General features: G+C 38.3%; 1 protein-coding gene across 1 annotated transcript in view; it reads left to right on the top strand.

Annotated features, from left to right (window-relative positions):
• LOC126469996 (bromodomain adjacent to zinc finger domain protein 2B-like) overlaps positions 1 to 24,702 on the top strand; it is a 296,201-nt gene that overhangs the window by 17,516 nt on the left and 253,983 nt on the right. The window contains exons 3-6 of the mRNA XM_050097452.1: positions 1,257 to 1,431; positions 11,330 to 11,627; positions 14,493 to 15,120; positions 15,566 to 15,720. Coding sequence (XP_049953409.1) covers positions 1,257 to 1,431; positions 11,330 to 11,627; positions 14,493 to 15,120; positions 15,566 to 15,720 — 1,256 coding nt within the window. The remainder of the gene's footprint in view (positions 1 to 1,256; positions 1,432 to 11,329; positions 11,628 to 14,492; positions 15,121 to 15,565; positions 15,721 to 24,702) is intronic.

The raw sequence follows: 24,702 nt of genomic DNA, 5'->3' as shown, positions 1-24,702 counted from the left end.
AAAATAATTTGTCATGTTTGTAATAGCAGAAGTTTCCTAATCATACTGGGAAAAAGAAAAGCAAGTTCATTGTTTTGCAGGGAACATCACAGTTGTGTACAAGGTGCACCATATTAATGCTCTTAGCCATGTGACAAAAGTGCTACTTCTGTCATCCAATTTCATCACTGTTTTATATACCTGCATAGCAGTTTATATACATTGTTGAAGCAACAGCAATTTGATGAGCAACTTCAGTTGTTCTGTCCCATCAGCATTGGTGGAAGTGAGTACTGTCACTCTGCTGAACTTCCCACTGTGGCAAGTTTCATTTTGTACAGTGGCGGACTTGTTAGTCACAAGTTTGAATACCAGCCCAAATTTGTCAGCATTAAACATCTCACATTTTTCATACAGTATCACCAAACCTGCTGAGTCACAATTTTAACAGCCAATAATATCTTCTGTGTTTGTAGATTCAGTCTTAACTTTGATTTTTTGGTAAAGGTTTCCAGCATATCTCTTAAAATTATTGGTCAAATCAATAGATACAATAAAATGTCCTGTTTTTATTTTGATTGCTATTTCTGGAGCCTTGCCTTGAATTAATGTTCCTCATAGAGGAATTTGTACAGCTCTGAGTTGCTGTATTCAGCGAATTAAAACGTTTTCCAGCTCGGCATATCTTGCAGCTTTCACTTTCTCGTTCTTTATTATGCCTTTACAAAAATAAAATTCAGTGTCCTTGTAATTGCTGACAGTTCCTTGCGACATCGAAGATAACAACTCAAGAGACTTCATAAATATGTTTTGTGACATCTCCTTTTCTTCAATTTATTGCTCATTGAAAATGCTCTCTTCTTATTTTGCACAGCCATTACGTAAAACTCTATGTACAATTTATGATTTTCCAAGTCCAGTCATTAACAGCCAACCTTTTCCCTTGTGCTACTGGATAAATCGCCTGTCACCTGCTGACGAGTGTTTATGAGCCTCCTGGAGCTTCATGAGAATGTGCCACCAAAGAAAGGTAGTAAATCTTCTGCAGGAAAGGAAGACTTTAACCAGGAGTATTTTATGTAGGCCTTTTTGGAAGTTTGTGAGAGACTGATGCCTAAGAGCATTTCACATGGGGAAGAGTTTTAGTTGGGAGTACCTTACTGCGGTTTTACTGTAATTATTTTATGTGTAATGTAGAAACTACATTTGGGATAATTTTCATACTCATTGGAGATGAAATTAATTTGATGTCCTATGATAAATGTCTTTTTTTATAGCTCCAACTGGAAAATCAGGCAAGTCATCCAGCTCAAAAACTTCATCATCTTCATCATCATCATCCGTCTCAGCATCGGGTACAGCGGGACACACCGGTAGCAGTCGTGAACGTGACAAGGATCGGTCATCGACAACACCAGTTGTTTCTGCCACTATCAGTCCCGGTGTAGTAAGGTGTGTAAAGAATTTAAAAACATTTACATGCTTAATGCTGAGTTGTGATTGTTATTGTTAAACATGACTGATCAAGGGTGAGTTAAATCAAGACTCTTAAAGTTTAGTGTCAGGTGTATGAGTGTTTGCTTTTGTTATGAAGAGACAAGGACAATATATTGATGTGGCACTAATCTTTAACAGCAGTATATGATTAAATCCCACACTGTTTTGTCTTTTTCATTGATGACATTTATGGACATCATATTCCACATCTGTGGTCTCAGTGCACTGCAGTGCTCTTTTACTCCATCAACTTTAATTGTTCATTTGTGTTTAAGATCAGCAGTTGCCTTTCTTCAGAAGCCTTGCACTTATGCAGTGAAATAGGCAAACTTTACATTTTTTCTACAGAATGTTCTCTTTCTGCCTAATGTACTGACGCAGTCTATATGTCAAGGAACTTATATTAGGTAGGAGCAGGCTCCAAATCCTCTCCGGCCCTCATGATTGATTCTCTCTCTCTGAAACACTTGTGGTTAGTTCTGGGATAGTTTCTTCAAGAAAATGGAATAGATCACAGCTGCTTAATTTCCATATCCTTATCCAAATGGAGCCAATATTCAAACTTTGATGATATTACATCTATATGGCCAGTCCACAAGCCACTGTACGGTGTGTGGCGGAGAGTATTCTGTATCACTACCAGTCATTTCCTTTCCTGTTCCACTCGCAAATAGAGCGAGGGAAAAACAACTTTTTATATGGCTCTGTATGAGCCCAGATTTCTCGTATCTTTTCTGTATACTGCTTATGTGCAATGTACATCGGTGGCAGTAAAATCATTTGATAGCCAGCTTCAAATGTCAGTTCTCTGAATTTTCTCAATAGTGTTCCTCAAAAAGAATGTTGTCTTCCCTCCGGGGATTCCCATTTGAGTTCCTGAAGCATCTTTGTAACACTTACACGTTGTTCAAACCTACTGGTAATAAATCTAGCAACCAGCCTCTGAATTGCTTTGATGTCCTCCTTCAATCCGGCTTGTTATGGTTCCCAGACACTCGAGCAGTATTCAAGAGTAGGTCACACCAGTGTCCTATATGTGGTCTTCTTTACACATGAACAACACTTTGCTAAAATTTTCCCTACAAATTGAAGTTCACCATTCATCTTTCATGCCACAGTTCACACTAGCTTGTTCCATTTCATATCACTTTATAACACTATACCCAAATACTTAAACAATGTGACTGTGTCAAGCAGTACACTACTAATGATGTGTGTGAATATTACCGGTTTGTTTTTCCTACTCATCTGCATAACTTACATTTTCCCACATTTAAACATGCTGCCATTCATCTTGTATCTTCCTACAGTCACTCAATTTCGACACCTTACCATACACCACAGCATCATCAGCAAAGAACCGTTGGCTGCTGCACACACTGTGCACCACACCATTTATGTACATAGAGAACAGCAGTGGTCCTACCACACTTCCCTGGGGCACTCCTGATGATATTCTTGTCTGTGATGAACACTTATCATCAAGGACATCATACTGGGTTGTATTATTTAAGAAGTCTTTGAGTCACTCACATACCTGTGAACTTATTCCATATGCACGTACCTTCGTTAACAGCCTGCAGTAAAGCATTATGTCAAATGATTTCTGAAAATCTAGAAATATGGAATCTGCCTGTTGCTCTTCGTCCATAGTTTACAGTATACGAGGTGTGGCTAGAAAAAAACCGGACTAGTACTGGTGAAACAATAAAACGAATGCAATAAGGCTGAAAGTCGCGTGGCCTGTCACGTGACTCTCGCTCCGCCTACTGCTCAAGTTTCATCTGCCTCCTGCACTCAGTCTGCCCGTGGCGTCTGTTTTAAGTAGTTGACGTTTTGTCTGTGCGTCGGAAAATGTTGAGTGTACAGAAAGAACAGCGTGTTAACATCAAATTTTGTTTCAAACTAGGAAAATCTGCAAGTGAAACGTTTGTAATGTTACAACAAGTGTACGGCGATGATTGTTTATCGCAAACACAAGTGTTTGAGTGGTTTAAACGATTTAAAGATGGCTGCGAAGACACCAGTGATGACACTCGCACTGGCAGACCATTGTCAGCAAACACTGATGCAAACATTGAAAAAATCGGTAAACTTGTTCGACAAGATCGCCGTTTAACAATCAGAGCAGTGTCTGAGTTAACAGGAGTTGACTTGTTGTCTTGTCGAACAAGTTTACCGATTTTTTCAATGTTTGCATCAGTTTTTGCTGACAATGGTCTGCCAGTGCGAGTGTCATCACTGGTGTCTTCGCGGCCATCTTTAAATCGTTTAAACCACTCAAACACTTGTGTTCGCGATAAACAATCATCGCCGTACACTTGTTGTAACATTACAAACGTTTCACTTGCAGCTTTTCCTAGTTTGAAACAAAATTTGATGTTAACACGCTGTTCTTTCTGTACACTCAACATTTTCCGACGCACAGACAAAACGTCAACTACTTAAAACAGACGCCATGGGCAGACTGAGTGCAGGAGGCAGATGAAACTCGAGCAGTAGGCGGAATGAGAGTCACGTGACAGGCCACGCAACTTTCAGCTTTATTGCATTCGTTTTATTGTTTTACCAGTACTATTCCGGTTTTTTTCTAGCCACACCTCGTATCGTGTGAGAAAAGGGCAAGTTGAGTTTTGCATGAGCAATTCTTTCTAAAACCATGCTGGTCCATGGACATAAGCTTCTCAGTCTCAAGCAAATTTATTATATTGGGCTGCAGTTTTGCGGGTCCATTTTTTTACCCTTCTTATATGTATACGGGAGTCACCTGTGCTTTTTTCCAGTCACTTACGACTTTGCACTGGGCGAGAGATTCATGATAAATGCAAGCTAGGTAAGGGGCCAATGCCATAGAGTAATCTTTGTAAAACCAAGTAGGGATTCCATCTGGACCTGGTAACTTATTTTCTTTCAAGTCTTTCAGTTGTTTCTCTACACCAGGGATGCATATTATTACGTTGTCCATATGAAAGTATGTCTGATGGTCAAATGATGTTTGTACAGTTCTCCTGCGTGAACAATTTCTTGAACACGGAATTTAAAACTGTGGCTTTTGTTTTGCTGCCTTCAGCTGCCACACCAGACTGATCAACAAGGGACTAAATGGAAGTCAAGCTGCCATTTGTCACACTTCTCTTCTCCAATGTTCCCTTGTGTTGATTTCATCTGTTTCTTTTTAAATCTTATAATCTCAGAATTTCCAGAAAGGTTCTTATGATAAGAGGTCAGTGTTTAAAACACTGGTCTTGATTTTGGGAACAGTGGGTTTCAAATCATTGCATGACCATCATAGTTTGTGTGTCTTGTAATTTTCCTAAATCGCTTTATGCAAATTCCATGCTGATTTCTCAATAAATCCTTCCTTTCTCATTTCCAACTGAAATATTATTTCATCTCCAGTGATTTCAGCAGTGGCAAGATGTTATACTCAACCTATATTTCTTTTGCAATGTTGTTTTCTATGAGATATGGTAATTTTACTACAATACATATTTTGGGTGTAAATGTAAACTTATGGGTATCACACAGGAAGTTATCTTTTACATATTTGCAATAAAACAGATTTATGAAGTAACTTTGCAATTAAAGTTCACAGTGTATTGTTGAGCACCTGTAAACATTTGTAACCCCACAAACCAGCAGTTACATTATTACATCCTCTGTTTGATATCATTTTGTTGACAGCGGACTTTCAAAAAAAATTCGTTCATTCCTAGAAACAACAATGTATGGTTCTAACTCCAGGGAACAGATGATGTGATTCGATGTTTTGCTTTATTTTTGAGCAGAACTTCCTGTGAGTTTGTGTCATCATGACTGATGATGAAGTGTTCTAAAATTGTCCTTCAGGATGTAGACATACTTGCCTTTAGAGCTCTCGGTAATGGTGGGCTGGTAGGTGCAGCGTGTGGAGGCATCTTAAGGTAACAGTGGCTGTCGGTATGTGTGTGTATGTGTGTTTTTTTTGTGTTTGTGTACGCACACATGCAACTGCACGCACATGTATTTTCCATTGTTTGAGCTCTCGGTAAATTTTTTATGTGTAACGTCCGCAGCTCGTGGTCTTGTGGTAGCATTCTCGCTTCTCGCGCACGTGGTCTCGGGTTCGATTCCCTGCGGGGTCGGGGATTTTCTCTGCCTCGTCACGACTGGGTGTTGTGTGTCTTTCATCATCAGTTCATCATCATTGACTCACAAGTCACTGAAGTGGCGTCAGCTAAAAAGGACTTGCAATACGGCCGCCGAACTTCCCCGCATGGGGCCACCCAGCCAACAATGCCATACGATCATTTCATTTCATTTTCATTATGTGTAACTTTCCTGTTGCAATGTATTGGCCTTCTATTAGAACAGTTGCTTCACTGGTTGTCTCTGTGAAGGCCAGTGCTGTTGGAGTACTTAGGTTATGTGACATAGTTTCTTTAAATACATCCATGCAATTCACTTCTCTAAACCTCTGAAGCATATGATGGTAAATGGCTCATTCATTTCTTTATTCATACCAAAGATATTTTTCTTTGCTTTCGCACTCAATGATGTGAACCATAATAATTTTCTCAACTTTAACTGATTCAGTGATCCAGATTGTGTCCTCTCAGGTAAATGTAAAATGTCATTATTCTTCATCTGTGTTAGGTATGACTATTATCATTTGCCAAATTACCCTTTCGGATTGATATGTGTCATCTTCACATGGTCCACAGATTAGGTTTCATTTGCTACACTACAGTCATTTGGAGTCCCTTTACACTTTTAACAGAATAGGCTCTCCTGTAGAGAGCTGAATCACTTTGTTGTCAAGGTACCAAAAAATTGCATGCTGCGTTCCTCAGTAATGTAATTTAGTCTTGGAATTGATTCTGTAGTGGAGACTACAGTTGTGTGTTGTGGCAAATTCATGCAAACTAGTAAAGAGTGATTTTCAAAGTATTAGCCAGAATGCTAGTGCTTTTAAAGTAAAACGTTTATTTTTGTTTATTACTCCCGAGACTGTGTCATATTACTCATATTGTAGATATTAAATATCTACAATATGAGTAATATGACACAGTCTCGTTCCTTATGTTTAAAAATTTTTTTAAAACATAAGGAACTAATTGTTATTTAAGCATGATTTTCTAAACAAATGTATTTATTTTCCATGATCTATGCATTTGCAATTGGCTAATACATACAATTTTATATTTTGTTCAGTGCTGCTGGCCGAGAACAAAGGTAAGAAATTTGAATTTTTTGTCACTTTATCTATTACACATTACACAGTGGCTGTAACCATGTTAATGTAAGGTTACTTGACACTGCTACATTTCTGTTGCTGTAACTTTTTAACTACGGTAGTAGTTTTTATTCAAGCAAAACATTTTTGGGCACTTGATTTTCATTTACAATTGCCGCAGACCATACGTTTTTACTTCAGGACAGCAATATTGCCTTTTTATAAATAAACTGGTGCACTGTGTATCTTAATTTTACAATAAAGAGAAAAAAATCCAAGTTTTCCCAGTAAAAAATTGTTTATCTCTGCAATTACAAGTACAATCAAGTTCACATAGCGCGCACGTATCATCATAAAAACTTGTTCCTGCTCATCATTGTTGCAGAAATACACAGAGCTGATACAGTTGTGAATAATCAAAGCTGATTTAAAGGAATATTTAAAAAGAAGTGACAAATTGTGATTTTTTTCTATTTGCATAGTGTCATAAAATTATTGAAAAATGTATTGATTCCTTGTCAGATTTCACAGAGTTTTTTCCGAATGAACCCTAAAACATTTATTTGTTGGATTGTGTTTTGTCTTTTGATTTTTGAGTGTGTATTTGTTAATGTAACAATGTGCTTTATCAGAAATAGGTTTCCATAGCACTAATGGCTTCATTGTCAGTGAAAACATACTTTTTGAGAATATGTGGAAGGTACTTTGGGTTAAAACTAGTAAGTGTAGTTGACAATAATAAAGTTACTTGCAGTCATGACAATTGACAGCTGAAATTCGGTCTCTTGTTAGCACAACACTGCCCTACTCAACAAATAGATTTTTTCTAGGATTTATTTGATCATGGCTCTTCTTCAAGCACCCAGTTCTTGTTATATGACTTAGTTGGAACACTACAATAAAAAAGCCAGGTTTTGTTCGCTATAAGAGTGCAGATAGGAGGTCTGTTCAAAACCTAACCAAGCTTGTGTGAATGTAGACTTTCTCACCTTATAATACTGATGAAAAGCTCTTTAAGTTCCAAGCCAGGGGACAGCATGATGTTCCATACTCATCATTTTCTGCTGAAGTTTCGAGGTGTTGTGTTTGTCCCAGTATTTACATTAATGATGAACTTCCTCCACCGTGCTGGGTCATTTGCGAACAGTCACCAGGAAAGAAGATGAGGATCCAGTGGGCAGTGGTGAGAGAGGCAGGGGGTCCAGATGCTATGCTTAAATCCAAATCCCTGCATGGACGTTCCAGATGTGTATTGCATGCTGGACAGTGCTGGGTACACACTCGTTGTATTGTCGCTGATATGGGATTATGTGCTGAACTAAGTTAGTAACATTCGTTCCCTTGACAAGATTCTCATGGATCCATATTTATATGGATTCTTTTATAATGATGTCACAGTTGCCAGTAGCTTGGCAGAGCAACTTGGTGTTCTCAAAATCAGGCATTTGATGTCTGTTTATGCTATGCTTTGCCACTACTGATTTCTCTCTGTGTCCCAATTTTGCACACCTGATGTGTTTGATGTGTTCCTCATGGTATTTTGAGATACTACACTGATATGTCTGATGTTGGCGGCTGCATTCACAACACAAGGGATGCTGTATATCCCAAGTACGTGAAGTTTCAGTAGGTCTTTTGCAGAGCCAGCATGGCTGAGAGTGGCCCCAAGTAAGGAATGACATGAGCCTTTTGTCTCCTTCTCCTCTTTCCAGTTTGTTGCACCTTGTCTTTCGTTTTCTTGGATGCCCTTCCAACTTGTATTCATTGTACCCATTTTAATGGAATGCTCCCTTTAGGTGTTGTAGCTCAGCTGGGAAGCTTTCTTTGTCACACATGGTCCACACTCTATGTACCAGAATGGTTAGCACTGCCCACTCCAGTGCTTGATCGTGGCAGATTGTTGCATGCAAGAACAGGCCTGTGTGGTTTTTCTTCATATACACTGCTTGGCCTAGTGTACCATCTGCTTTCTTCTGTATTAGTATATTTAAGAAAGGGAGACATCCATTCTTGTCTATTCCCATAGTAAAAGTAATGTTTTGAAGGGTGCTGTTAGGGTGGTCCAGAAAGTCATCCAGTAACTGCCTGCCATGTTCCCATACTGCCAATGTGTTGTTGACACATTGGAAGAAGCATTGATGCCATTTGAAATGCCATCATCTTGAAATGTTCCATATGGTGATTTTCTATCTCCGGGACCAGTTAGGGTCTCATGACTGCTCCATCTATTTGTTCAAAAAACTCCCTGTTGCAAATGAAGTAGGTGGTAGTCAGCACATGCTCAGCAAATTTGACTGATTGTCACTCGGAGTGTTGAGCGAGGAGTTTCAAGGAGTCTTGAAGTGGTACTTCCGTAAAATGTAACATCGAAACTCATTAGAAGATCATACCTCTGCAGTCACACATCATTAAGTACATTCACAATATCTGTTGAGTTATTTACGTGGTGACTGCAGTATCCCAAAAGTGATTTTAGAAGCATTGCTATATGTTGGACCAATCCATAACTGTGTGAGTTAATGATGCCAAGTATTCCCAAAATCTACAAGGAAGGGGTGCCTATGTAACTAATTTTTCTGGCATTGTGGCATGACTGGGCTGTATAATTGTATTGGCAGGAGCAGGTGGGATGATTATGATGGTGGTAACATGTAGGAGCAGAGATGACGGCTTGGGGGTGAGAAGGTGAGAGAAGGAGGGGGAATTGTAGAGGATAAGAATACGGTGGTATAAAAACTCGTTCAGCTTAATATAGGTATAGCTTCAAGTACCTATGCACATATGGTGAGTACGTTGTTTTCAGTCACAGTTTTGTGTTATGTTCTGGAATGCACTCTTGCACTCTGTTGGATAGTATTTCACAAAGATATGCACATTGTTAAAAGATTTTTTCTCATCATGGAGGAAATAAAGGGAAAACATGACTGAACTGCAAATTAGAGATCAGAGTCACTTTTCGTGTTTGCTTGTTAGGTGATACAGTTTTTTCCTGTCCCTTTGTGAAGAGTTCATACATTACATCATTCTTTTGATGGGCATATTGATAGCTCCTTCCATATGGCTGTTATCATATAGAAAAATAGCTACATGTATCAGTAAGTGTGCGTATAATTACTAAAACTCTGTCTCCTGGCCCTGATGGATCAGTTGGCACCAACTGACCACTGTTTCATCCTCTGCAATCGCATCATTGGATGCAGTATAGAGGAGAGTGGGATTACTGTGCCACTCTCCCGGCCATTGTTGACTTTTCTTGGCTTTGGAGCAATAACTTCTCACTCAAGTAGTTCCTCAGTTGGCATCAAGAGGTTGAGTGCACTTTGTTCCAGTCCTCCCACCATGAAAAAATTCCTGGAACTACCAGGAATGGAAACCGGGTTCTCCACATAGTAGCCAGACATGCTGACCACTGAGCTATGGAGGTGGTCACACACCTGCCAGGTGGATTTTTATCATACGGGGCTGCATGTCTATACACCTGTGTGTGTTACCCACAAGGTGATGTTGGGCAAGTTGTTCCTATATTCATCCTTAATCTCTTTTTTTTGTCCATGCAGTTCGATTGCAAAAGAATGACAAGGGATGTGCGACTAGTCCTTGTGTAGAGCATTTCATTGATTGGTTCAAATGGCTCTGAGCACTATGGGAATTAACATCGGAGGTCATAGAACTTAGAACTACTTAAACATAACTAACCTAAGGACACCACATAAAGCCATGTGAGGCAGGATTCGAACCTGTGACTGTAGTGATTGCGCAGTTCCAGACTGTAGCTCCTAGAACGGCTCGGCCACACCGGCTGGCATTTCATTGATTAAATAAATTATAATTGAAAGATGTATTAGTGATTTTCAAAACCAGATTAGCAACACTTTGCGATTTTGAACAGCAGCCCATGCTGCAATACACATTATTGAGCAATTACACTCATAGCATGGAGATGCAATCAAAATCTGTCTTGGCAGTAATACTTCTGTGTGCTGTTCCAATCCAAACAGCACTGTCCCTAATGCCGTTGAACTTGTGAGCTACAGCAAAGCCAGTGACTACTCATGAATGCTCAGAATTCCTCAGCTGCTTCTGAATAATAATCCATAAATCCATATGTCTTTTGTTCAAAGTTTACCATGGTTTTTTTATGTACTTTAACAAGAACTCATTTTAAGTCAAGCTTCCTTTCCCAGCTTGTACTTTATTATTACATTGTTTTGTATTTTCTTATTAAGAAGATTTGCTGACTATACTAGATGTAGCATATAGAGCCCTGCACCCAAGACACCTAGTTGACAAACTTCCTTTCCTAAAGGAGTTTCTCAACATTCCATTGCCCCTTTTTCTCAAAAAAAAAAAAAAAAAAAAAAAAAAAAAAAAATAATAATAATAATAATAATAATAAAACTGTGTGCTGTGACCAGAAAGTATTCAGTGCTGTGCAATGACCATTAGAATTTGTTAAAAATGTATTCTGGTGTTATTTTAGTAAGATTTAGAAATTAGGTCATTATGTGTTTGTGGTAAGTTGTTCTATGTATCTATTGTGGTAATTATATATAGGAAGCAGAGATAGTTAATCTATTGGTGCTGTTACTTGTATAACAGTGTTGATTCCAACTATTATTGACAAAAATTCATTTACAGTGATCCAGCAAGCATTCTCGGTGGTGTAAGGCTACCCCCAGATACGGAAATTATAAAGTATACATCTTCAATTGTTGGACCGAAAATTCCTGGCACAACAAACCGTGGCCGTAAGAAGACTATTTCGTTGGATCCACCATCTCTGAGTGTGATGCCAACACATCTTGGACCAGGTCTTATGATTGAGCGAGGTGGTGCAGGAAGTGGTAGCGGTGGTGGCAGCAGTGGTGGTGGTAGCGGAGGAGGTGGTTCCAGTGGAGGAAGCAGAAGGCAGCGTAATAGGACGGCAGTGAATACAGTGAGTACAGTTGCTTTCATTGTACTGCTTGTTTTGTAGCCTGATTGTGTTGTTACTTTAATATATTTCTGGAGTAATTTAATTTGGTTGCACACTGTTCAATGTTAAGAGAGAGAAAAAGAAAAAGAGTGGTGGAGTAAAGTGATAATGTTATTAACTTGTTACATTCTTTTCTTGGAGAACAGTTGAATTATTGCTGTCTTTAGTTTCACTAAAACACACCAGATCTTCATTGGGGCTGCAAAGTTCTGTAAAGAATCTATAGATCATTCCTCTTACTCTAGAAATGTGTGTTAGAATTAGTGGTTTTCAAGGTGTGTACATTGTCAGCCATAGTGCTTATATTCATGCTATCTTAAGCTTGAAAAATGTCACACTACAGGCATGGAATCCAGACGAACTTAGCTCCTTTCTTATGCAGTTGCTTTAATGGATAAGCTGTCAGCAATGTTGAAGATGAACTCTGCATATTAATTAATTTTTCCCAGCAACTGTTGCAATACTTTCAGTGAAGAAGGCTGAGACCTTTTTAAGTGGCTTCAACATGATTCATCCTGGACTGCCCGAACTAAATCTAAAGCACAGAATATTGGGTTGATTAAAGTGGTGTTTTTGAAAATTATATTCAAGCATCATTGTGCAATAAAATGAAGAGTTACAAACATTATGCATGTTCTCTTGTCTATGATCCAGTTATGCCATGTCTTCTGTTAAGTTGCACAAAATCAAATTTTCCGAGAAGAGCTGAAAAATGGATGATTACTTACTATTGCAAATAGAAGGAGAGTGTAGCCTACCAACCTGAAGAGGTGTTTAACACTAATAGTCTCTGAGATTTCTCACTCAGAAAATGTGGGTGGTTGGTTAGCTCAAAGGGGGGAGGGGGGGGGGGGGGGCAGGGGGGAAGGGACCAAACTGCTCTGCTTGGTTGTCAGTCCCTAGCAAACGTGCAGCACAGGTTAGTTTCACGTGTGAAAAGCACTCTCTACTGTATATCTTTGTGAAGATAATATCACCTCCTCTGGACATTGTAAGGAATAGGAATCAATTACTGTCTTGGAATTGACTGTAGCATTTTTGAGCATGCAACGAAGCTGGGAGCAGACGTGCTATATGTGTTTGAAACATTGTGGCTGTACTTAAATGTGGAAACAAATAGTGCCTCAACTTCATGACATGGTTCTTCCAGTGCTTAGAAGAGGGAAGCATCAGACACCCAGTTTATATTGTCTTGTATCAAAAACCTGAAAGCTGAAAATGGATCAAGGCAAAAAATGTTATGAGTTGTGAGTGAAACCACTACCACCACAACCGAATCCTGAATGACTTTTCTATATGTTATGTCAGTTGCAAAATTCTTCATAGCAGATACTAGTTTACCACTGTAATTCAACAACTTGCTCTTTGACAGAGGTAACTTTGGCAACCATAGCTGCATAGAAATATCTTGATTTACAAGGAAACAAACAGACTCTTATCTCTCTGAAAGTTTATCATTTTTATGTAATTTTTGTATAATTAATAATTTACGTTGGGACTCAGTCCCCTTATTTGCTGTTGCCACTGATTCTGCAATTGAGGTCATGAAAATTATCATATTTGTCTGGATGTGGAGCAACTTTTTGCTCTGCAAATGTTATCTGTTGCTGAATGACCTGTGGGCTGTGAGGCCAGACCATAGCTTGAGACTGATTGGTCAAGTTGATAGATATGTCCAACACTGTTACCTATTGTGCAAATTCTGCTGTAACAGCTGATATCTGTCTGTGCCAAGGACATGATTTGGTATGGCAATTTCAGTGGAGCCTATCTGACTTCTCTATCCGATGCCAATTGGATTACCACATATAGAGTCAAAGACTTGGCATAAGATTGCTGGCAAATAGGATTGAGAAATTCATACTGCCAGTAGTTACTCAACCCTGTCATATCTGCTGCCCAATCATGGCAGGACAATGCAGGAATTTTAACCTAGTGACAGCTACATGCACATGTTTTTTTTTAATAATTTATGATAATGCTGGAAGCTGAAGAAATGAATTAAAATTTGTGCCACGGTACAAAAATACATTTTTTTTTATAATTAGCAGATAATAAATCACCTGTTCCAAAGAATGTTGTTGCTTTAGCAATTTTACTGCAAACTCCAAAAAGCAATGCAACCATTTACTCAGATAAAGTTCCCAATTATCTGGGTTTTCCTCAGACATTGGAAGAAATGAAGGCACCATTGGATGCATTGACCAAGTAGTCTACTGTAGAATTTGCAATATTTTTTCTTCATGAGCCTTCTGAATTTCCTTGTCTGTTCTGGTGTTCTTTTTCCTTTGTTTTAATGTGTACTTTTAACTGTTGTTGAAGCAGCTTAGGCAATTCTTCCGCCATAAAATGTATAAGCGTCCAATGTTCCTCATTGCCAATCTTATATTTGTTATATTGCGTTTCACTAACTGCACGTGAACACAATGAAAGTGAAAACCCCTTTAATGGGTTACATTTTCCTAGTATAATAATATAAATGCTCCCCTGGTAATGAACTGTGGGCAGAAACAGAAGTCCAATGTAGTCTGAAAGCTAAGTCCGTAAACCATGTTCACATTGAAATTTCATTCTCATGTTCACGTTTTTAATAGCTGTAGACAGCAAACACAAGCCAATGGTGGCCTCCAGATGTCGACGATGACTGACTTTATGAAGTTCCAGCGACTGACTCTAGCAGAGCACAGGGTCCTGTTACCTTTCCCTCCAGGATAGGGTGCCACATTAAGGGAATAAAAAATTATGTCCAGTTAATGCCACTTAATCCAACATATTATATTTGTGTTGTTTAATTATTGTTATTAAAACAAAATTCTTTATTTTCAGGAACCTCTGGACTATCGTGAGCAAGTAATTCCATCTGCGTCTCTGGAGCGTGAACGTGAAAGGGAAAGAGACCGAGAACGTGAGCGGGAAAAGGAACGGGAACGGGAGAGGGAACGTGAACGTGAAAGGGAACGTGAACGTGAACGTGAAAGGGAGCGAGAAAGAGAGAGGGAGAGAGACAGGGAGAGGGAGAGGGAGAGGGAGAGAGAGAGGGAAAGAGATCGTGAACGTGAACGAGACAGGGACAGAGTTGAAGTCATAAAATTGCCTGCACACAGTAGTAATGGAGCAGTACCCCTCAATATCCCGTCCTTTGGTGTAGGCTCGTTTGGCATCTCAGGAAATGAAAATGATTTACCTCTTAATCTTTCTATGAAACCTCAAGCTTCCACTAGTAGAAGCAACAGTGCCACAGTTAATAGTGCCGTTAGTGGTGTGACTACAAACAGTATACACAATAACAGCAATAGTGTGATCAATAACAACATAACCAGCCTGTGTAATAGCAGCGGCAGTCTCAATCTGAGTAACTGCACACCAGTTGCTGCCCATTCCTCATCTCTATCATCACTGTCATCATTATCTGCATCTTTGGCAGCTGCAACACCTGTTCATTCAGAGAGAACATGTAAGTATACTTCACAATAGGTGAGTAACATAATTTTTCTGAATGGAGAGTTAAAGGCTCTCTTCTTTAAGATAGCTGATCTATTGTTATGTCACCGTGGATTACCTTAGCTTTACTGTCTCCATCAGTAGTTGATAGAGTAACTAGGCCTGCAGCTCCATTTGAGTGGAAAGAAACTCAGTGATATATGATGTATCAGTACAACTAATGCACAAAACTGGAAATGATGATGTGGTATGTTTCAGTCGATGTTAAACGGGTTTTACACTGTTACAACTCAGTCAACACTGTACTAACAGTATATTAATTTGAAGTCAGCAAATTAGTCAGTAAGTTTCATTATTAAGAGTCAGTTTTTTCATTATTTGTGTTCCATCATCAAACTGTTTTATTAGGAGCCTAAGTTTTAAGCAACACCAGAAACATAAAGCCAGTAATGTTACAGCACGGAGAAAACCAGGCCCAAAACCAAGGAGGGTTGTGCAGAGTCCAGCACCTGCAGTTCCAACATCTCCAAGTCCTTCACTCAAACAGCTTTTTGCAGCAGCTGATTCACCAAGGCCAAGCAGTGGAGGTGAAGAGAATGATGTATGTATAAAGGTGAGAACCAAATTACTTATGCTTGTTCAGGTAAACATAATTTTACTATATGCAGTTTGCAGCATGGATAGCACATCTGACAAGTTACAGACATTAAAATATACTTTTTCCAATGGAAATATGAAGTGGGGATTGAAAACTGTTTGTAATGTGGTAAATAAAGCTATCTGAAAGCACGTATTCAGTAAACACATGCCTTCACATTCTTCAAGCTAAACTAACTACTTTTACTTGAATCATATCAGCTGTGCTATGTTGTACCATCTTCTTGCACTCCCTGTTAATGTGCAGTACTGAGTTCTCCTTACAGGAACCTAATATCTTTGTTGCTTGAGAAGTGCACACCTGTGAATAATGATACCAGTTCCCTATTATTTGTACATCTCAGCAAAACAAGAGGACGTGCACAATTCTTTACAATAATCAGGACAACTCACTTTTAAGTGGCATATTTGTTATGAAAGTGGTGCTGAAACAGATCAGAATCCTTCATGTTACTTAAGTATACACCAATCCCTGTAGTGTTCAACTTTTTGTGTGGAATACAACGTTACTTCATTTCTTTTGTATTGCTTGTGTCACTGTATCCTCTTACAATTTCTCAATTTCTCCCACAGTGAAACTGTTATTATTTGTTGTCACATAATCCTTGACCATTTCAGTGCTGTAGTAATGGCAGTTGTTTGGTGAAACCCTAAGAACTGTGTGACCATGTTCTTTTGCCACCTCACACAATGACATATTGTTGAATAATAAGCAAGTGGTGTGGGGCATTATCCAGTAGTGTGACAGATGGCTGGTTTAAGTTTTCCAGTAGTTGCCCCTTGAATCACTTCAGAAAACTCTTGTGATTGATCTCCTCATTGTAATCACTTGTTTTCCTTTATTTGTAAACCAGGAGACAGTCTGGTACAAAACGAGCGGAAAGTCCAGTATGCAAGACAATTACTCTTTCCCACGGGGATAGTGGTACTTCCACTTCCACTGTCATCTGCTCAGTTTCTTCTGACGGAATGACTGGCATTTATCATTGGTTTACACAATCACAGTGTCTCCAAATTTTGCCTAACAATGTGTCTTAAAATTCAACAATACCACATAATGATATTTCCATTATAATTTTGTCTACATTAATTGTTTGATACTTGAAACCAAGGGCTCTGGAAACTGATAAGAAAGAAGTGTTGCTGCTGCTAAATAATTCAGGCTTATGAAGAGTTTTTATGATTGCCATATATATATATATATATACACACACACAAAGATGATGTGACTTACCAAATGAAAGTGCTGACAGGTCGACAGACACACAAACAAACACAAACATACACACAAAATTCAAGCTTTTGCAACAAACTGTTGCCTCATCAGGAAAGATTCATTTGGTAAGTCACATCATCTTTGTTTTTAGATATATTTTCCCACGTGGAATGTTTCCCTCTATTATAACTATATATATATATATATATATATATATATATATATATATATATATATATATCTCATAGAGGGAAACATTCCACGTGGGAAAAATGTATCTAAAAACAAAGATGATGTGACTTACCATACGAAAGTGCTGGCAGGTCGATAGAAACACAAACAGACACATACATACACACAAAATTCAAGCTTTCGCAACAAACCGTTGCCTCATCAGGAAAGAGGGAAGGAGAGGGAAAGATGAAAGGAAGTGTGTTTTAAGGGAGAGGGTAAGGAGTCATTCCAATCCCGGGAGCAGAAAGACTTACCTTAGGGGGAAAAAAGGACGGGTATACACTCGCACACACACACATATCCATCCACACATATACAGACACAAGCAGACATATTTAAAGACCAAACTTAATGGGGTCATTGTGGGGGTGTTGTGAGGGTGACATGGTATTAGAAGGTGGAAAGTGTAACATGAGGCTGAAATGAAAATGAAAGTAAAAATATATGGGGAGGGTAAAGGTGGACTGGAAAGTAACTGGAGATCTGGTGTGAAAAAAGGCGAAATGGTGTTGGTTACAGCTGGGCTATGTTGGACTTGGGTTGGTAGACAACGATGTGCACAAAGATTAGGTGGTTGTGTTGCCGCCAAAACACGTTACAGGACTCTTTGTCTTTAAATATGTCTGCCTGTGTCTGTATATGTGTGGATGGATATGTGTGTGTGCGAGTGTATACCTGTCCTTTTTTCCCCCTAAGGTAAGTCTTTCCGCTTCCGGGATTGGAATGACTCCTTACCCTCTCCCTTAAAACCCACTTCCTTTCGTCTTTCCCTCTCCTTCCCTCTTCCCTGATGAGGCAACAGTTTGTTGCGAAAGCTTGAATTTTGTGTGTATGTATGTGTCTGTCTGTGTTTCTATCGACCTGCCAGCGCTTTCGTGTGGTAAATCACATCATATATATATATATATATATATATATATATATATATATATATATATATATATATATATATATAATATGGCAATGAACAGCATCTTGTTAAAATTTGTTCATGTTTGTTACTTGTTGCTCTGTTTTTTGCTGCACTCTGCTCAGTATTTTTACCTTCAAACTTTCACAACAGTGTTTTTGCGAATCTTCAAAGCATCTGCAGTTCTTTTGACGACTTTCATTAGCAGCAGTAGAGTCATACCACTGTCTCTCTCCTTCTTGAGCTATTCCCACTCTGCGCACATGAGCTCACATATTTGACCATGTAAAACAGGAGCAGATTGCTGAAATTCTTGTTTAGCAACCGTACTCTTCTGTACACTTTGTCTGCGAGCTTCAGATATTATTTTGGACAAAATAAACATTCCACACAGAGAAATGAAGCATACAATGAAAGTGAACCACAATTGTTAGGTTACCAGCCACAGATGTCACCTACAACTGTGTGCTGATCTGACATCACTGAACAGAACAGAAGGTATGAATAAACACATTATATGATCAGTTGTTGCAATAGTAGCAGCCATTTCATACATATCAAAGATAGTGTCCTACAATTCAATCCTCTAACTATTGATGTAACTTAGAGCATATTATAACATAACTGGAAAAATAAAACACTCTACCCATCAAGTGCTGGTGGCGGCAGGAGAAGATGCATATAAAAGACAAGGAAGTTCACAAGCTTTTGGAGTAAAGGGTTGTAGGGGTAGGAAGAGGGATTGTTATGCTGAACTGCGCAGCTTTACTGTCTATTAATACAGTGTAAAATGCAAGGAGATGAAATGCTACCAAGATATTGTCTACAAGCATGAGTTCAAAAAACAATCTGAGCATTGTCAGGCAGTTTTAGATAATGTGGAAGACGCTGCTGATATATTTCTCTCTTAAATTTAAAGTTGTGTTCAGTAAACTAATGAAAAATTGCTATTTAGTATCCATTGTGCTAATAGAAATGAATGACAAGTTATTGTGATAACATTATGAAAGAAGTGTTTTTTAATAAAACAAAGTATCCCAAATCATAACAAATTAGCAGGATAATATGCACTTTTGGCATTGAAATGGTCTGTGTCTATGTTCAGTCTGTAGTCAAACCGAAGTAGCATTACAGGACTACCACAAAAGCATGCAACTGTAGCAGTAGGGATTGATACATAACAAAATCCAGTTAACAAAGAATTCAGTTTCACAATTAAGTCAATACAATTGACAGAAGCAGAAAAAGCAGGCACTAACAAGTATGCAATTCAGCAAGTTTTCCACCTTTAGATCTACAGGCGACAGAATGAAGGAATGGGAGAGATGTCTTAGGATTTCTGTATTGACTGTCAATCTGCCTGTTAGTGGCTCTTGTCACCAGTGATTTTAGAAGCAAAAACCAACACACTCTTCTGTTTGAAGGGTGAACTCTTTATTGATAAGCTACTATACAGCTCTGTCAAACAGTACTCCCTTGTTGTTCCAGTGAGGGCCATGATTGGGAATTTACAACATAAATGGCAAAGTTAGCTGCATTTCTGTTGGAACAAGCTTCCTGGAATCAAAATCATAAATTTTTTTACCTCAAAGTGAGAATAATTCAACATCTTCAATCTAAATGACAAGAAAATATGAAGCAAATTTAACGGGATAATTCTGAACCAAACCAGGAAGTAAATCAATGGTCACATAGTTGCCAAATGTATTCTACGATGTTGTCAAGTCTCCATCAGAGTAGCGACAGGTAGACTATGTTTGCTCAGCCTATGTGAATCTGGAGCTTGCTGGCACCAGGGAAGCTCACCTTACAAAGACATAGAGCCACTGGCTGCCAATGCATTGAATGGAAGCAGGAGCACTTACTGCAACTCAAACATCATAAATAAAGAGCGGGGAATATTATTTTGGTGGTTTTCCTCTCCTGTAGCTATCATAGCTATTTTTTCTGCCTTAAGCAAACTGCAAAGTAAAAAACTGATTCACTGGAAGTGATTTGCTTTCTTAACCCCACCAGATGCTATTAACATTTTGAGTAAATAACTTTCATTTTAGAATAAAGGAGACAGTGCCTGTAGAAGAGGAATAAAGAGAAGGAGAAATTGGAAGTGGGTGATAGCCAGTGACAATGAGAAACAGAGTCTGTGACAATGACAGTGAGGAAGGTAGATAGTGACAGTGAGAAGAGACAGCAGCATTGGGAATGAATGAATGAGATAGTAGCACTAAAAGAGAGCAAGAGGTAGATGGTTAGAGTGAGAGGAGACAGTAGTAGTAGTAGGGCAGAATGAAGAAGACTTTGGCTGAGAGACAGGAAACAGCAATAGTTAGAGAGACACAAAGAGATAATGACAATGAGTTGGGCTGAATGACTGAGTGAGAATGGGCAAATGGGAGTAGATGAGTATGAGTGACTTATAGCAATGGTGTAGTGGATGTGAGTAAGTTGCAGTTATGGGTACTTGTGGGAGTGAGAGGTGAGTTGCAGATTAAAAAGAGTGTGAATATGTTTACATTCCAAATTTTTTGGGAAAATTTTTAAAGCTGCTGAGGAAGGTAGAATCAGGCAGCCAGTACCCCACTTTTCAGTCGGAGTGTTTTAAACAGGAGCATAGGTGCCACTTTTGTGCTCTGATAGGAGCATTTTTCCCCTGGTATAAATCACTTATAAACTCCCGTGGGAATTATTCTATTTTTTTTTTTTTTTTTTTTTTTTTTTTTAATTCTATCAGCACATGTTTAAAATGTTAAAAATTTTACATCCATTCCTTCAAGATCAAATAAAGTCCATAACTTTTTAGGTAGAAGGCTGTGGATTGCAGTTTTATGAAGGCAAAATTATGTTTTTTTTTCTATTGGTAGCATTGTGGAAAGCAATATAGCAGCTTTTATGATATAAACTCGTATTGTATGTTGAAGTTCTAAGAATACTGTCTCTATAGGGATGATTGTGGATACTGGAAAGGTAACTGACTTTCTGATTCTGTCAAAACATTGTTATAAATGTAAATGAGTGAACCACATCCAACTTCTCTGTGATAGGAATTATGAACAAACAGGTGGTGGAATTGAGAGTTCTGCGGCTATTATAGTTTTCAATCAATCTTTGAATGAAACAGAGTTTTGTTGTTATAAGTTTTCAGGTGATGGGGTCTGAAAAGCATAAAACAGTGTAGTAGCAGCTCGGTGTTATGGTGATAAGAGTATTGCAAAACTGAAATGAATGGATCATGTCCAGAAGAGGATGAGCACCAGGCTGAGGAAGTTGAAACTAAGTTTGAGAAAAAAGAAACTTTCTGATAGTAAATCCGTAAGGGATAGCCTGGCATACAAAATTATTGAGCAATTACAGTACCATAGGATGGCCGTGAGGAATAACACTGATCATCTGTTCAGAATGAGGCAGCGTATGTGATACCTTCTCCCACAAACTGTCAGCAGATGACAGATCAATAAATCAACTTCGCCCTTTCGCAGCAGATTCGTTGTACAAGTTTTGCATGGAGCATGAGGAAATAAAAATTGTTTAAATGTCTCTGTGTTTGTTGTAATTAATCTAATCTGATCCTCATGATCCCTATGGGAATGATACATAGGGGGTTTTAGTATATTCTTAGAGTCATCATTTAAAGCCAGTTCTTGAAACTTTGGTAGCAGACTTTCTCAGGATGGTTTCCTTCTCTCTTTAAGAGTCTGCCAGTTCAGTTCTTTCTGTATCTCAGTGACTCTCTCCCATGGGCCAGACAAACTTGTGACCATTCATGCAGCTTTTCTCTTCATGTGTTCACTATCCCCCACTAATCCTATTTCATACAGGTCACACACACCTGAGCAATATTCTAGGATGGGTCACACAAGTGATTTGTAGCCAATCTCATTTGTAGACTGATTGCATTTCCTTTGTATTCCACCAATAAACTGAAGTGTGCTATTTGCTTTACTCATGACTGGACCTACAGATCGTTCCAATTCATGTTCCTAATAAGTGTTACATCCAAGTATTTGTACACATATTCCAACTGTTACTCACTAATATTATATTCATAGGATTCTATGTTGTTTTTTGTTTTGTTTTGTGAAGTGCACAGTTTTATATTTCTGAACATTTAAAGCAAGCTGCCAATCATTGTATCACTTTGATATCTTATCAGGATCTGACAAAATATTTGTACAACTTTGTTCAGTCTATACTTCATTGTAGATAACTGCATCATATGCGAGAAGTCTGAGGTTACTATTAATATGGTCCACAAGATCATTACTATACAACATTAACAGCAAGGGACCCATAACAATTCCATGAGGTACACCTGAAGTTACTTTTACATCTGTTGATGACTCTCCATCCAAGATAACATGCTACTCCCTCCCTAGCAAGACGTTGTCAATGCAGTGAAATATCTCATCTGCTACCCTATATGCACGTACATTTGATAATAAGAGTAGGTGTGATACTGAGTCAGATGCTTTGTGGAAATTGAGAAATACTGAATCTACCTTTCTGACTTGATTCATGGCTTCCAGTATGTGATGTGAGAAAAGTGTGAGTTGAATTTTACACGATCTGTGTTTTGAATATCAATGCTGGTTGACATGGAGGAGGTTGTTCTGTTCGAGATACCTCATCATGTTTGAGCTCAGAATGTGTTATAAGATTCTACAAGAACTGGATGTCAAGGTAATGGACGGTAGTTTTTTTGGCCACTTCTGCCACCCTTCTTGTAGACAGCTGTGCTTTCTTCCAACTACTGAGCACAGTTTTTAGTCCAAGGGATCCTTGATAGTTATAGTTAACAGAGAGGCTAACTGATCCACAAACTAGGTATAGAATCTGGTTCCATTGGACCCTGGGGCTTCATTCAGTTTTAACAATTTCACCTGTTTCTCAATGCTGTTGACACAAACATCTACTGCAGTCATTTTTTTAGTGGTGCAAGACTTAAGTTGAGGCAGTACTCATGGGTTTTCCTTTATAAAGGAATATTTGAAAATAGAGCCATTTCTGCTTGTACTTTGCTATTCTCAGTTTCAGTTCCAGTCTTGTTCATGAATTAATGGACACTAACTTCACAATATTCTGCTGTGGTAGTCATTGAAGGCTTCATGCATTGGTCTCTTGACTGCCAAATGCATTCCATTCAGCATCTCTGTACTTATAGTGCCATGATTTGTTTTATACCTATTATGCAGTAGTCTCTGTTCTTTAGAGGTTTCTTTACAGTGACAGTATACCAAGGAGGGTCTCTTCCATTATGAAGTCTCATACTGAGTACATACCTATCAAGTGCATGGTCATCTATTCCTTTAAACTTGAGCCATATTCCTCTACATGTTACTGTTCTGAGCTAAAAGTTCCAAGTTCCTCATTAAGTTATGGCACTATTGTTTCTCTGTCTATGGTGCAGGGTGCCTCTGAGTGAGTAAAATTTTCCGGAGAAAGTCCAAATAGTATATAACATTTTAACCATATAGTTAAAAAATTGGTGGCTGAAATGCAATGATTTTAGTTCAGTAATCTAAGAACAGGATGTGTAATGTGTGATACTTTCATGTCCATAGCTACAATAGTTAATGAAATACAGGGAAGCCAAGTAACCAAATTTAACACTGTCGATAAATGGTGTTCCCACTCCCCTTAATTTCAAAACCAACTACAATTACTTAGCATATGATTGTTGCCTCCTTCATATTTCAGTATTTGTGTTTGTAAAAAAATGGTAGTTTATTTTTGTCTTAGAGTTAACTGATATGCCTAAAGGCAGTATTTTAAGGAATAATTTATTATAAAATGTGTTTGTTTATTGTTCTGTGCTGTCTTCTCATGTATTCAGTTTAAAATACATAAATCATTGCTGAGAATATTACATCTAATACATGATTAAAGACTGTTTAAACTATTTTAATAACCAAATGTGTAAACCAAAACATTTACATACATACTCTGCAATTAAAGTTGTCTTGATGATGATGAAAAGAATTTCTTTAAGTATACAGGCAATTTGGCAAAGTGACATGTAATTCAAGCACTTGCACCAGGTCACAGAGCCACACAGGATTATTATACTTATTATTTATTCTTTAGTCAGTTCAGTGGTAAGCTCCTCATTTTATTTCCTGAAGTGCCTGTTTTGGTCACATGAGACAGTTTTGATTATTTAATTGCAGTACTAATATATTTCAACAGAATTATTAAAATGTTTGTATGATTTTTGCTCCATACATATCAGCTACTCACAACAGATGTGTAGGCTGCCACTAAGGGAATTACATGATTTCAGTGATGTACAGTAGGCAGTGAACCTGCCATCCAGTGTTCAAAATATTTTCATAAGAACAAAAAACAACAGACAGTTGTTTTAAAGGTGGAAGAGGTCGTAATCAACAGATAAATTCTTTTTGGTAAATGCTATTGGAAAGATTTGAAATTGACTTGATAACAATCCCGCAGCCACAAATGTCAATTTTGTGTGAGGACCATGAAGATAAGATAAGAGAAATTAGGGCTTGTAAGAAGGCATATTAGACAGTTGTTTTTCCTTTGCTTTATTTGTGACTGGAATGTGAAAAGAAGTGAATAGT

Source organism: Schistocerca serialis, chromosome 3, assembly GCF_023864345.2.
Source record: "Schistocerca serialis cubense isolate TAMUIC-IGC-003099 chromosome 3, iqSchSeri2.2, whole genome shotgun sequence".
NCBI classification, from domain to species: domain Eukaryota; kingdom Metazoa; phylum Arthropoda; class Insecta; order Orthoptera; family Acrididae; genus Schistocerca; species Schistocerca serialis.
The sequence above is the reverse complement of the archived record's forward strand: the minus strand, read 5'-3'. Positions and strand labels throughout refer to the sequence as shown.